The 14,489-nt window shown below is 34.0% G+C and overlaps 1 protein-coding gene across 2 annotated transcripts in view; it reads left to right on the forward strand.

The window, feature by feature from the left end:
* IQCM (IQ motif containing M) overlaps positions 1–14,489 on the forward strand; it is a 461,312-nt gene that overhangs the window by 121,518 nt on the left and 325,305 nt on the right. For both annotated transcript variants that reach the window (XM_025921378.2, XM_086704127.1), the window contains exons 6-7: positions 6,489–6,579; positions 11,741–11,832. In XM_025921378.2, the coding sequence (XP_025777163.2) occupies positions 6,489–6,579; positions 11,741–11,832 (183 nt within the window). The remainder of the gene's footprint in view (positions 1–6,488; positions 6,580–11,740; positions 11,833–14,489) is intronic.

Raw genomic sequence — 14,489 nt, forward strand, 5'->3', positions numbered from 1 at the left:
TACTGCTGAAAGCCCAGGAAAAAGCAGACAGAGATTTGTCCAGTGGGAGTGATAGCATGGAAGTCATTGTGCCCTTGATATGGTGTCTGAGCAACCTTTACTGGGAGTGGATCGGAAGTGGGGATGAGGAAGTGCAAACTATGTGTAGACAGCCAGTTTAATCATTTTCCTATAAAGCAAAGAGAAGGTTTTGTTCTGTTTTGTTTTGAAGTGATAGCTGTGATGATGACTGTGTTATGAGGTAATCAGAGTTAAAACCTTTTATTTAAACTTGGTCAGTTTGTTTACCCACCACACTTACTGTTTATTTCAAATCTTTGCCACTCTCCTGAAGATCCTTATCAAACTTCTACACCCCTCTCCCAGTAAATGATCTCACTTCCTACTTCATGGAGAAAATACAGTTCTTGATAGTGAACTCTTTAGAAACTTATTCATAGCTACCTAAAACCTTATCTACCTTCTTGAAAAGAAAATATATCTATTTTCTCTAGAATATGGGTAAATTCTATCCCATCCCTTCCCTTCTTGCCAGGAACCTACCTTGTCTATTACATATTATTTCTTTTTCTTATGTCTCCACCTTTTCCTTTCTTACAATATTATAAGCATCCTAAAATCTCCTCATCTTAAAAATATATCGACACCAAAACATTCTTTCTCAAACTTATGTCCCCATGATGGTCATTTCATCTCTCTCCTCCTCTTCAAACTACACTTTTTAAAAAGAGAGTCTACATTTATTATTTCCAATGAGTTTATTCCTTCATAGCAGTGAAATCTTGCTTCTGCTTCTATCTTTGCCTTTAACTCTCCATGAATAGGCTCCTAATTATAAAAGCGAAAGGATATATTTCATTCCTTGTCTTAAATGTATGAGATAATGGAAATAGATTTTTTTAGCACTGCAATTGGAAGTACTCAATTATTTGTGTAATTAATTATTTAGTTATTGAATTCCCTAGGATATAACCTTCATAATCCCCACATTATGTCTTGCATCCCCAGTGCCTAGCAGACTGCCTGTCACATTAGAGGCATTTGGTAAATATTTGTTGAATTAATGATTGAATAAGTGGATGTTGGATAAAAACACAATCCCTGTCCTCAAGAGACCATGAAAGAGTTCACAATCTAGGGAGGAATTGGCATTCTATATAACACACATGTGCTAGAAATTCCAACAGTAGAAAATCATATGACATCCACCCAGCCCACACACTAGAATGTGAAATGTCAGTAAATTGCAATCTGTCATTCTTGACTAATGAATCTGTCTTTAAATTTGCAACATTAAGTTTTAAATTTTATTCTAATTCATATGAGATTGAATATAATTTAAACAGTGGGTCCTAAAAAGAGAGAAAGGTGAGAAAAGCATTTTATATGAGAACAAACTGAGAGCCGATGGGGGGTGGGAGGGAAGGGAGGGTGGGTGATGGGTATTGAAGAGGGCATCTTTTGGGATGAGCACTGGGTGTTGTATGGAAACCAATTTAACAATAAATTTCATATATTTAAAATAAAATAAAATAAAAAGAAAAGCATTTTATAATTACTCAGTATACAAAACCTAAAATCTCATTTTTTGAATGAAAAGGATCTGGATTTAACCTGTGTGAAGCACTTTCTTAGTATCATTAAATCTCTGCATTGAAGATACGTTAACATTCTTCTAGCCCAACTATTTTCATGATACAAAGTTCCTTAATTAATGTTTTCTGGAAAGTCCCTGTCCAGTCTCTGCCAGGAAATACCTGTGATGGGGAACACATTACCTTTTACAGTATCCAATACCTGAATTATTAACACTCTAAGTTCCAGAAAACTAGGTTCCTACTAAATTCCACTCGTCTAGCTTAACTAAGATTGGTTGCTTTTAGCCACCTGAATTAGAATTTTGGAACAGCCAAAGTATCAGCCAGAAATTATTTATTAATTACAGGAGGAAAATATATATTCATAATAGAAATATTTGACAGTTGCCACCCAAATCTAATGCCCAAATTTAGCAACACCTTTTGATGAGATTTCATAGGATGTGTAGGAAGGACACCATACATTTCTGTACTCTTCCAGTCAAAAATGCTTAATCTTAATCTAGTCATAAAGAAACAATGGGAAGAATTCAGATTGCCTTCAAGATGAAAAAAGAATAGGAGGAATGTTTTAGGTCAGTACTGTCCTGTTGAAAGGCATTGAAAACCACAGATGCAATTTAAAATTTTTTGGTGGCCACATGGAAAAAGATAAAGAAAAAGCAGGTGATATTAATTTCAATGACATATTTTTATTTAGTTCAATATAGGAAGATATTACTTAAGTATTTAATTAATATAACATTTTAATTTGAAATATTACATTTTTGTAGTAAATTTTAGAAATTCAGACTGTATTTATACATATAGTATATCTTAATTCAGAATCGCCACATTTTAAGACTCAGTAGTTATATGCTGGTGGCTACCATATTCACAGGGAATTTCTAGGTTTAAATAGATCTAAGAGATATATATGATCCTTGTTTAGATCCTGGATTGAAATAAATAAGCATCTATAAAGGGTATTTGGGGGACAGTTAGGGGAATTTTTATAGGCAATTTATTGGATAATATTATTTTATCAATGTTAAATCCTTAGGTGGGGATTATGAATGTGTAAGAAATGTACTTGTTCTTGGGAGCTATGTAATGAAATATTTAAAGGAGAAATGTCATACTGTTTTCAGCTTACTTTCAAATGGTCCAGCGAAAGATAAATTATATGTGTATACATATCAGTAAAGTTATAAAATTTGATTTAAACAACTACATTAGGAAGGTTAACTCATTGTGGTGCCTGGGTGGCTCAGTCTGTTAAGCATGCGACTCTTGGTTTTGGCTCAGGTCATGACCTCAAGGTTTGTGAGTTTGAGCCCCCTGTTGGGCTCTGCGCTGAGAGCATGGAGCCTGCTTGGGATTCTCTCCCCCTCTCTCCCAGCCCCTCCCCTGCTCACACATTCTCTCTCTCAAATAAATAAATAAACTTAAAAAAAGTCAACTTATTAGATCAATATAGAACAACAATGAGAGGATATATATTTTTCAGACAAATATGGAACATTATGAAAAATTGACTACACACTGTTTTATGGAGTAGGAATCAATAAACTTCAAAGAATTTGGAATTATACTTCATGTTCTCTGATTACAGTGAAATTAAATTTTAAAACAATGACAATGAGGTGCACCTGGGTGGCTTAGTTGGTTAAGTGTCTGACTTAGGCTCAAGGTCATGATCTCGATGTTTGGTGTCAGCACAGAGCCTGCTTCTGATCCTCTGTCGCCCTCTCTCTCTGCCCCTCCCCTGCTTGTGCACACATGCACACACACACTCTCTCAAAAATTAATAAACATTAAAAATAAGTAAAAACCCATGATAATGAATTAAAAAGTTAAAAAAATGACAATGATAATTTTAAATCCCTAACTTGAAAATCAAGGATTACTCATGGAAAGTAAGGAGGATGGATTGGAGGGTATTTTGGTTGGAGGCAGGAATCCAAGGAAGGAAGGTATTAGTTTTCAAAGGAGAGAAGACAAAGGTCCGTTTTGAGGCCCTATGTTTGGGAAAGGATGGAAGGGATTTAATGACTGATTGTAGGAGGAAACTGAGCAAGAATGAGTATAAGTAACTTCCAAGTAGATGGATGGATGGTAGTGTCATTAATTGTGAGAGAGAAATGTTAATTGGGATGTCTTGGGACATGTATATAGAGATAGTTTGTTATTCAAATTTGGCACTTGAGAGCAGGCTGGGCAAGATATATAGATTTTGTGAGGCATCTACATTTAGTTGATTAATTTAGCTATGGGCATTGGCTAGATCATTCAAGTAAAGGGTTAGAAGGCAGCCAAAGAAAGAGCTGTGGGGCATGCACAACAGCTGGAGGTGGCAAGGCAACATGAGTCCATGAAGAGACAGGTGAAGTACTCAGAAGTGAAGGAAATCAAATGGATGATTGATTCCAGGTGAATGAATGGTCCATTCCAGCTGAACTCTGAAGAAAGCATGGTACACAGTGTTAAGGACTAGAGTCCTTTGGCAGTTCCAATGCCTTATGTTCCGTATGTTTGATTTCATTACAAAAGCCCTAAAAATTTATTGCTTTACCTGCATTTTCTTCTCCGAGTCTCCCTGTTTGTCTCTTATTTACCAATTATTCTAACCAGAGGTGATTTATAATTTACATTCTAGAACTGAATTTGAGTTTGATGTAATTGGTTTAGAGACTAGATTTTACATAAAGGGAATAGTTATGAACTCTGAGATGATATAATTTGCCCAAAGGCATACAATAAGTCTGGTTCCCCATCCAAAGGTTTATTAAGCTAATTAGAAGTAATGTTGGATTTTTATATGCTTTAATTGCCTTTCTAGAAATCCCTCTTTTTAAAGGGATATAACTATACTTATTTTTTTAAATTTTGGATGCAGTCCTAACATGATTTAGTTAAATGCTACTGTAGAGGCTTTTAGTTTAGCATTTAAATGGATTATGCCTGAAGTTTTTTAACAGATTTTATTAAAAATGGGCATATAAGGGCACCTGGCTGGCCCAGAAGAGCATGCAACTCTTGATCTCAGGGTTGTGGGTTCAAGCCCCATGTTGGGTGTAGAGATTACTAAAAAAATGAATTTAACCCCCCCCAATCGGCATATCTTTTGCTTTATTAATTATTATAGTAACCCAATCTTACTTTCTTTAGCATCACTATAAAATTCACTCCTTAGATCTCTGGATCACACCTTCTCGTGATCTTTCCTCCCTATCCTTTTGCTCCTTTGCTTTTCTGCAATAATTTTTGCTGTTAGTCATGCTGTCCCTTGAAAGTGCCAATCATGTTTTATTAATTGTTGTGTCTTATATCTCCCCTGTTTAGGAGTTAGCATAGCAATTTTCACTCAGTAGATATTCCTGAAATAAAATAAATATGCATATTGAGTATCATATTGATTAACAATGCAGGCTCCAAGGACTGCCTACCTGGGTTTGAATATTGACTCTACCTACTGTTAGCTATATAACCTTGGGGAAGTTAATCTCTTTCTCTGACTCATTTTCCTCATCTGTAAAATGAGGATAATAATAGAACCTAATTTGTGTTGTGCTTGTGAGAGTAAAATATGATAACCCATGTATAGGAATTAGCACATTTAGCATATGGCAAATATTTTTAAATGTTTCTATTTTTAAGACTAAAACTTATAAATTCCTTCCCTGCTTCTTCCTCATATTTCTCCATCTATTAGTGTCTTTATATAAAGTATGTCTTTTGAGCTCTATTGTTACCCTCCAAAGTAAGCAAGACAGAAATGGCCCTCTTTCCCTCATTAGGCAGCTGAGGGGAGCCCCCTGAGCTGCAGGGGCTATAGTGATGAAGGAACTTACAGTCAGAGGGATAGAAGTTGGAGCTCTGTCTCTGTACTTTTTAACTTCCCCGATCTTGGGTAAGCTGTTCTCCTTCCATGTAAAAGAGAGTAATCATTGCACTTCACCAAAAAACAAACAAACAAACGCGCCAAAAACTGGTTCTGAGGCTTAAGTGTGAGACAATTTATGGGGAAGGCTAACCAACATCCCTGGTATATAAATAGTCAATAAATTTTAACATTCTGTTTTCTGTTTCTCCAAAATTTTTATATTTGTGTTACATATTTTAAATCTAAATTAACATAAGATAGTCAACTGTGCTCTTCTGTTAGTATTGACACACCAACTAGTTTGTAAATTTTTTTAAAACAGAGGGTTTCACTTCATAAGTTTCCTGTATCTTTAGTGTATCTTTCTTATACTTGAGCAGGTAGCTAGAACGTGCTTAATAGATATTGAATTAATATTTTGTGATAATGTCTCAAACTATATTAGTCCTATTATCTATATAAAATAGAAAGGAATAGGTATTTAAAAATATTTATGTAAATTTCTCTTTAGACTTTAAAACCTCAATTTTTTTTTAAAGCAGAACTTTGCCTTTTTTGGACGTCAGTCTTGCTTTATCAAATTGATGAGTATTCCTACTTACATTAACTAATGATTGCTAAATTATTTTAAAATAGCAAGCTCTCCATAAAAGCTAAGCCTTATGACGATAATGGTGATAATAATGCTGATATGTATAAACGGGGCTTTGGTATTCATTTGTATGTACTGTGCTGTTACAGACATTTCTTGGGGAGCTACCTCCTTTCTGATATATGCACTTCATTTACTCTATACCTTCAGTACTAAATTTTGGTAATTGCAAAACATCTGAGGAGCGTGGGGTGAAAAAAAAACACTCAAATGTGTTTTTAGAGTATCTTTGTGTTAGTAATTTGTTTGAAAAATATTGTACCTCTTGTTATTAAAAAATCTGCAATTTGCAATTTAATTCAAAATATGCACTTAGAACTTGAAAACGAAGAGGATACAATTAAAGGTTTTTTTTCTTTTTTTTAAATTCCAGAACAAGTTAAACTGGGTAAAATAGTGACTAATATTGAATCAGTGAGTAAAAAAATGGAGAAAGAAAAGCATCAGCACCATGTTAAGTCCAGGTAATGTGTAATTAGCTAACCTATAGAAAATGTATAGTTTTATTCTACTATGCGAATACTTCTGACCAATTGTAGTTTCTCAAGTCTATTAACACGTCGTGCGGGATCCTAATTTGTCCTTCTGCTTGAGTCCCTTAAAGCATATCAATTATCAAAATTTTAGTTTTCAATTCAATTAACTTTTGAACTGGAGGATGTCTGAGTAGTTAAGCAAACCATCTGGGTTTTACAGTGCATAAGCTCAAATCCAATTTGTGGCTTTCTTGAGAAAAATGCCATATTTTATGATAATATTACATAAGTTTGGAATTTTAATAACTCCTCTGCAGCAATTATGGAGCAGAGTTAAGTTATAATTTTTCTTTTTTAATTTAATAATTTAAAGTTAGTCTTTTTCTGGGGCACCTGGGTGGCGCAGTCGGTTAAGCGTCCGACTTCAGCCAGGTCACGATCTCGCGGTCTGTGAGTTCGAGCCCCGCGTCAGGCTCTGGGCTGATGGCTCGGAGCCTGGAGCCTGTTTCCGATTCTGTGTCTCCCTCTCTCTCTGCCCCTCCCCCGTTCATGCTCTGTCTCTCTCTGTCCCAAAAATAAATAAACGTTGAAAAAAAAAAAATTAAAGTTAGTCTTTTTCTAACGGAAGATGAGACTGATCCTGTAGAGCATAGTTTCAGGGAAGGCATTTGCTTCTGCTTTCCAAAGATGTGTGGAGATGAGTCAGTTACTTTTCCGAATTATTCCATTAAATAGCACAGTCATCTTCAAGGTAACTTTACAATTGTGTACATAACTGTTGGCCCTAGGGCTACAGAACCTCTAAAGGTTCTTCAGCACATTTTGTAGGAACGTTTATACTTGTAGAGTATCAATGTTGCTCTGTTAAATGTGTTTTTCAGTCATTTGTTTTACATTATTTCATTATGTAACATCGTCAGAAATTTGGGATAATTAGCACAGTAATAAATAATAAAAATTTGAGAAAATGTTTCCCTGGCTATAAAGAATATCATGGACCTTCCAACATTTATCCAACAATCTGTGCTTAACACTAGGAGATTGATGCTCAGAAGTCAACACTTTGTTGGCATAAGTGTGATATGATATTCAAATTTGGAAGAGTGGAATTTATGTAAAGCTCTAATACTGAGGGTTTAGTTTTATCCATGGTAGGGGAAGATGTTAATTGCAAAGGAAAAGAAATGATTATATTGGGAATTTACCAGTTTAAAAAAAATTTGCTTTTGGCCTTAATTTAAACCAAGACCCAGGTTGATCTAGCAGAGTGGTAACTGCTAAAAGAGTAGTTAATAGACCAATTTAACCAAATAGTTTAGAATTTCAAGTACGCTTTTAATAACTGGAAAAGTTAACTGAACTAATTTGAAAATCTACCATTTTCTGTGTATTTCAATGGGATTGAAGATTCAAGAAAGAATAATAATGACTTAGGGACAAGTGGAGCACTCATTAATAATAAATCTGATCAGGTAGAGTATATTTCAGTATGTCTTTCTCAAGAGAGTTGAGTCTTTCTCAAAGAATTGTTTCTTCTGCAACTGGTGGAAGATAAAGGTCTCTTGACACCCTAACATCCCATTTTTAATGAAAACATGTCCTACCTAATGAGGAAGATCAACACCCTCTGAAATTAAGAGCAAGTCCATGTACTCCCAGTAACAGCCTGGGGCACATAAAGCCTGAACTTCAATCCACTAGGGTTGCTTTGTCTTTATTTATAGCTAGCTTATGGCAGTAACTTGTTTCCTACCTTGCAGTTAGCTTCATTTCATTAATGTTAGAAGTGTGATGGGAATACAGAAGGAAAGACAAATAAGTGTTCTGGGACATGGTGACTCAGGGTATTAGAAAACCTGTGCTTAACTAGACAAATAAGATGCCATTAGAGTGAAATTTTTACTGAAATCTAGTTCACCACATAATAAAGATAAGGAAACTTAGCCATGAGGATATAAGCAACAGAAAGGACAATAGAATCAGTTGGAAATCAGGTAGGGGGTTGTTAACAATGCAGGGACAGGTTCCAGCACTAATTAGCATGAATTGCCCAACTCTTTGTGAGACTTCTGGAAGATTTCTGTTCAATACGAATAGACCCCTGTGAGGGAAGCTGTATATAAACTACTTACAATTCCCCTGAAGATGCCTTGGAAAATACTTATTTCTAAGGGAGACACATAATATTTTTAGGTAGACCATAAAAATATTGGCTCCACAAAAGAAATTTCCTTGGACAATACATGAAGAAATACAATCTTATAAATGTATGATTTCCTTTTGCCAGATTTCTCTACATTTGATTTGCAGAGCAAAACCAAAATTGAATACCTCTGAATTTTCAAATTTAAGGAAGTGAAGTTCTTCAATATACCTTTGAATTCTAACTTCAAAGATTACCATACATTAACATGCTCTTTTTATGACAATAGTGATAAATGTGAGTGCATTCTAAATGTTAATTTTCCACCAAGGAAATTAATTTTCTCTGCACTTATTTATTAGAGCTATTTTTGTTGTTGTTGTTTATAATATTTGGTGCACTTGGAGGTATGACAACTGTATTTCTGTAAATGCATTCTGTAACTTAGGCAAGTGAGCCCAGACTTCTTCCCCTAGTTTTGTGACCATTCGGGAGTTTCTTGTGTGTTATGTGACAGTTTGTATTTAGGATGTTCTGATCAATTGAATAATAAAATGAGAAGATTATAAAGTAATGATAGAATCCCTCACTGCATTTCACATCCAAGTTGAAATGACCCTGCCATTTCACCTTAATGTTTGTAAAATATTTTGCTTAAGTGGATGAACTGTGGTCTGCTTCTGTTAGGATCTTTCATTAATAGGGAATCATTGAACAATGCAATTAATAGTCCTAATTTGGAGATTTAAATATATAACCATGGGCCAGATAGAAGAGATCAAAGAAAATTGTGATTGATTAGTGTATTGTGGCCCTATTCTTGATGACATACAAATAAATTCTAGAATTTTAAATGGGGTTTTGCAAAGCTGACTGTATACTCAAGCCTTTCATATTTTCCCTTGACTGTATGATTTGGTCATACTAGTGATACCTCAGTTGTTTGGCCACTGCATGTGACCACATGAGTGACAGATAGACTAATGGAGCCTATTAAGTCAGTCATTTATTTACTATTTCTTAAGTATCAACTGTATGTCAAATGTAAAACTCTGCCACAGAGTCTTCCCTCAGAGACCCTAGTTTTTTGATGGGCAAAATGTTTTCAAATCCTAAGAATTTCTTAAAATTATTTTTAATGTTTATTTATTTTTGAGAGTGAGAGAGACAAAGCACGAACAGGGGATGGGCAGAGAGAGAGAGGGAGACATAGAATCTGAAGCAGGCTCCAGGCTCTGAGCTGTCAGCACAGAGCCCAACGTGGGGCTCAAACTCACAAACTGCAAGATCATGACCTGAGCCGAAGTTGGACATTCAACCAACTGAGCCACCCAGGCGCCCCTAAAATCCTAAAAATTTCTATAATATTTATATAACATTTGAACTGGCAATTCAATTTCTAGATATTTATAATAAGAAAAGAATTGGATAGGTTCACAAATATGAATGTTCAAAGATTTTCATCCTTGTTTATAAATACCAAGAAAGTGGAAGCAACCCAAATATCCAGCAAAAGAAATTGGTAAATAAACCATCAGTATGTTAAATCCATATAATGGAATGCTTTGTAAAGGGTCAAAATGACAGTGTGCATCTTTGTACATTTACAAATAAAGAAATTTCATGATATTAAGTAAAAAAAAAATGAGCTAAAGGGTTCATGTACATATATGTGCAAATAAACAGAGAAGGTATGAAATATAGTACTTATGTTAATTATGACAAATACAGTTAGTATAAAATATTTATAAGGAGTTTAGTTCTTGAGGTCCCACTACTTGGATTCAAATCCTGGCTCCACCCATTTCTAGCTGGGATGATTTGAACTATATACTACTTAACCATTTAATGTCTTAGTTTCTTCATTTGTAAAAGAATATATATATATATATATATATATATATATATATAATGGAATATTACTTGGTGATCAAAAAGAATGAAATCTTGCCACTTGCAACAACGTGGATGGAGCTAGAGTGTATTATGCTAAACATAAGAAGTCAGAGAAAGACAAATATATAATTTCACTCATATGTGGAATTTAAGAAACACAACAGATGAACATAAGGGAAGGGAAGGAAAAATGAGATAAAACAGAGGGAAGCAAACCATATGAAACTCTTAAATACAGAGAACAAACTGAGGTTGCTGGAGGGGAGGTTAGTGTGGGGGGATGGGCTAAATGAGTGATAGGCATTAAGGAGGGCACTTGTTAGGATGAGCACTGGGTGTCATATGTAAGTTATGATTCAATGGGTTCTACTCCTAAACCAATAGTACACTGTATGTTAACTAACTTGAATTTAAATAAATAAATAAATAAAAATAAAATAAAATGGGTGTAATAATAATAAAAACCCAGTATCTTGTTGTGAGCATTAAATGCAGCAGACAGACAGAACTTAGAATAGTGCCTGGCCCTTAAGAAGCATTTAAGGTTTTACAAATATGACTAAAATAATAGGGTGGTGAATTAGGGCTAATTTTTATTTTCTTCCTTTTGCTTATGTACATTTGCTAAAATTTCTACATGATACCCAGTTTTTGATTCAGCTGACTTGGTTAAATCTCGCTAAGTCATGATAGGAAACATGTTACTTAAAATCTCTTGGGAAAGAGAGAATAAATAGATATGATGTTTGTTCACTTTTCTGAGTTTTGTTTTCATTCAGAAAGCAAATGTTCCTGTTTGTTATCCATGCTCAGAGCCAGCAAAATTTGGTATTATTTTTGTCTTAATTCAATAAATATTATATATTTATTATGTAATAACATAATTACATAAAAATATATATTTTCAGTAATATTTATAGAGGGCCTACTGCATGCTTCTAACTCTGCAGAATGCTGAGGGTCCAACATGCATAGTCTCTACTGATAGGAGACAAGTGGTTTTTTCCTCTGTGATTAGCATCCAATATTATAACATTGTTCTTGAGCGTTTGTATTACAAAATAGGGATTAGAAATCACTCAAGGCTTTATCTTTACATTCTGGAAACAGATTGTTGGTCTCACCATATGCCGTCCCCATCAACTTTGGCTTGCCCTTACAACCCATGACCACCTCTTCCATGGGATTTCCGAAAGAACATGGTGAGTCTCATTCGTAAGTGTTAATAATAACGCAGTGACTTTCATTATTTCACATTCATTTAAAATGCAGTGTCAAATAGCTAGTATTTCCTTTAAATACTGTGTCAAAATATAAAGAGATTTCAGAAACAAATACTAATAATTCATTTTCAGCTCTTTTATTTGAACTTGAGAGATTGGATTTTTTTAATGTTTCTGTATTTTTGAGAGAGAGAGAGAGACAGACAGAGAGAGAGAGAGAGAGAGAGAGAGAGAGAGAATGAGTAGGGGAGGGGCAGAGAGAGAGATGCACAGAATCCAAAACAGGCTTCAGGCTTTGAGCTGTCAGCACAGAGCCTGACGCGGGGCTTGAATTCAGGAATGGCGAGATCATGACCTAGGCTGAAGTTGGATGCTGAACTGACTGAGCCACTCAGGCGCCCCAGATTGGATGTTTTTAATGTGTGTGAATATTGAAGATTTTAGGAAATTATAAGCATAAATTTCTTATACTTTTATAAATTCCTCTATCCTTGAGTTATTGTTGTTTTAAAAGAATACATAATTCTTCAAAAGAAAATATAGATGATTCTTTAAAGTCCCTTAAGGGTGATTGAAAAGCTAACTCTCTGGAACTTGGTGACTTGCTTAAAGACAGACCTAGGGGGCTATTGATCCAAAGAAACTGTTTTGTAGTTTTCCTCTTTTTAAACTTGTTACTCATGTTCTTGAGCTTCAGGCTGTCATTAAGAGAAAACTCTTCTTGTAGAGTGGGACTTTGATTGATTTTGAAAATTTGCAGAAGAAGCTTCTCCTTGCATTCTTAAGACATTCTTGCATAAAATTTCCTTTATCCAACTACAATTTTGCCAGCGTTTCTCTGCTTTGATTATTATAAGGAATTCAAGCATCAAATGGAGGCTCAAGCACCACATTTTCATTAATCCAACCAATATTCACCAATGCTTTTAATATTTGTGAATATAATGTCAGAATCTTGAACACATGCTGTTTAAAGTCGAACACACGTCTGTTTAAAATTTTTGAATGTTGAATTGATCCATAGCTTAAATTCTTTTAAGGCTTGATCAGGTAGTTTGAGGTCCCAGGTAGTGTAAACAATGTGTGGATCTCAACTGAGTCTAGAATATGTATATGAAGAAGTAAATGCTGTCAAAAATTCTTCATAAAGCATAGGATCTAATAGGTGAAATAGTATAATCTTGAAATCTGATAACTGTGAAGGCTGAGGTTTTGCAGCCCTTAGCTACCTTATAAGTGAAAGTTCTATGATATTTAGAGTTTATTCAGAATCATACTAAGCATTGATAAAAATCTGTTTTCAAATACCATTAAACTCAGATAAATCATATGTTTTTTCCCTTTTTAGAGCCACCTCTTAGTTCATTGAAGGGTTCAGTAATTCTCATGGCTTTACTCTGAATGTAGAAATTTAAGTCTTTTTCCATCTACATGAAACTTACTCCATAGGAGTTTGACCACTGTTTTGTTTTTTTTTTTTTTTTTTTTTTTTTTTTACTGCTAAAGAAAAGACAAAATCTTTCTAAAATGTTTATTGAGAGAATCTCAATTACTAGCTACAGATTATTATGAAATTTTGAGTCAAAGGCCTGCAGAATGGGCAGTCACCTACAGGATGTGCTTTGAGGTTTGCTAAAGGTTCTGTCCATGCAAAAATGTTCTGCTGACATATTTGGAATATTTACTAATAGATCCATAATAACTTCATGGGAGATGAAGGCTCCTTGTCTTATCACAGTGACTGGCACATATTAGGCATTAATAAACATTTGTTGAATGAATGAATGAATGAATGAAGACAAATTAAAAGAAGCCACCCAAATGGAATATTTTTCTATATGTATCTGTATATCTCTTTCAGCATTATAGGCTAAAAGAAAAAGATGAATTTGGGGAAATAAAATACAAAAACAACAATGAATATATACCTGCAAAAAAAAGGGCACTGGACACTTTTCTTTTATGGTTCTGGTTTACACTGATTATATGTAGACTGCAGAGATAGCATAAAAATAAGTAAAATGTTATGCATTTCATTTATATGCTTTAAAAGCAAATTGTTGGGCAGATTATTAGTTTTATGATATAAGTCTCTCAATACTCATATAACTTCATGGGGAGTTGGAAGGTTAAACATTCTGAAAGTATAAAAATTTTCAATAAAATATTATTTCCAAATGCTACAGTGTAGTTCTTCTTTTTTCCTTAAAATGAAATGTATTTTTAATAAAATAAGAGTGGAAATTTCACCAGTGCTTTGTTTTAAATGAATTTTTGTTTTATTTTGCTTTGTTTTCAGCCAAACAACTCTTTTATAATAGCAATTTTATTATTATTATTATTATTATTATTATTATTATTATTATTTTTGGTAAGGTAAGAAATATCTGAAAGTTTGTGGCCAGGACTTACTTAACTATCAGAGAAGTGTGAAAAATGTTGATTTTTTTTTTTTTAGGTGTGACCTAGGTGTGATCCTGGCTTTGTGTCTTGGGTGAAAAATAATCAATACTTTATGAATACTTTTTAAAATTCATGTTAATTTTTTAGTTCATTTTACAGCTTTAGTCTACAAATTTGTCCAACAAAGCTTTTTCTGGACATCAGTATTAACACTGTTTAGTAAGTTATAGCTT

This window comes from Puma concolor, chromosome B1 (genome assembly GCF_028749965.1).
Source record: "Puma concolor isolate L17-30 chromosome B1, mPumCon1.1.hap2, whole genome shotgun sequence".
Lineage (NCBI taxonomy): Eukaryota > Metazoa > Chordata > Mammalia > Carnivora > Felidae > Puma > Puma concolor.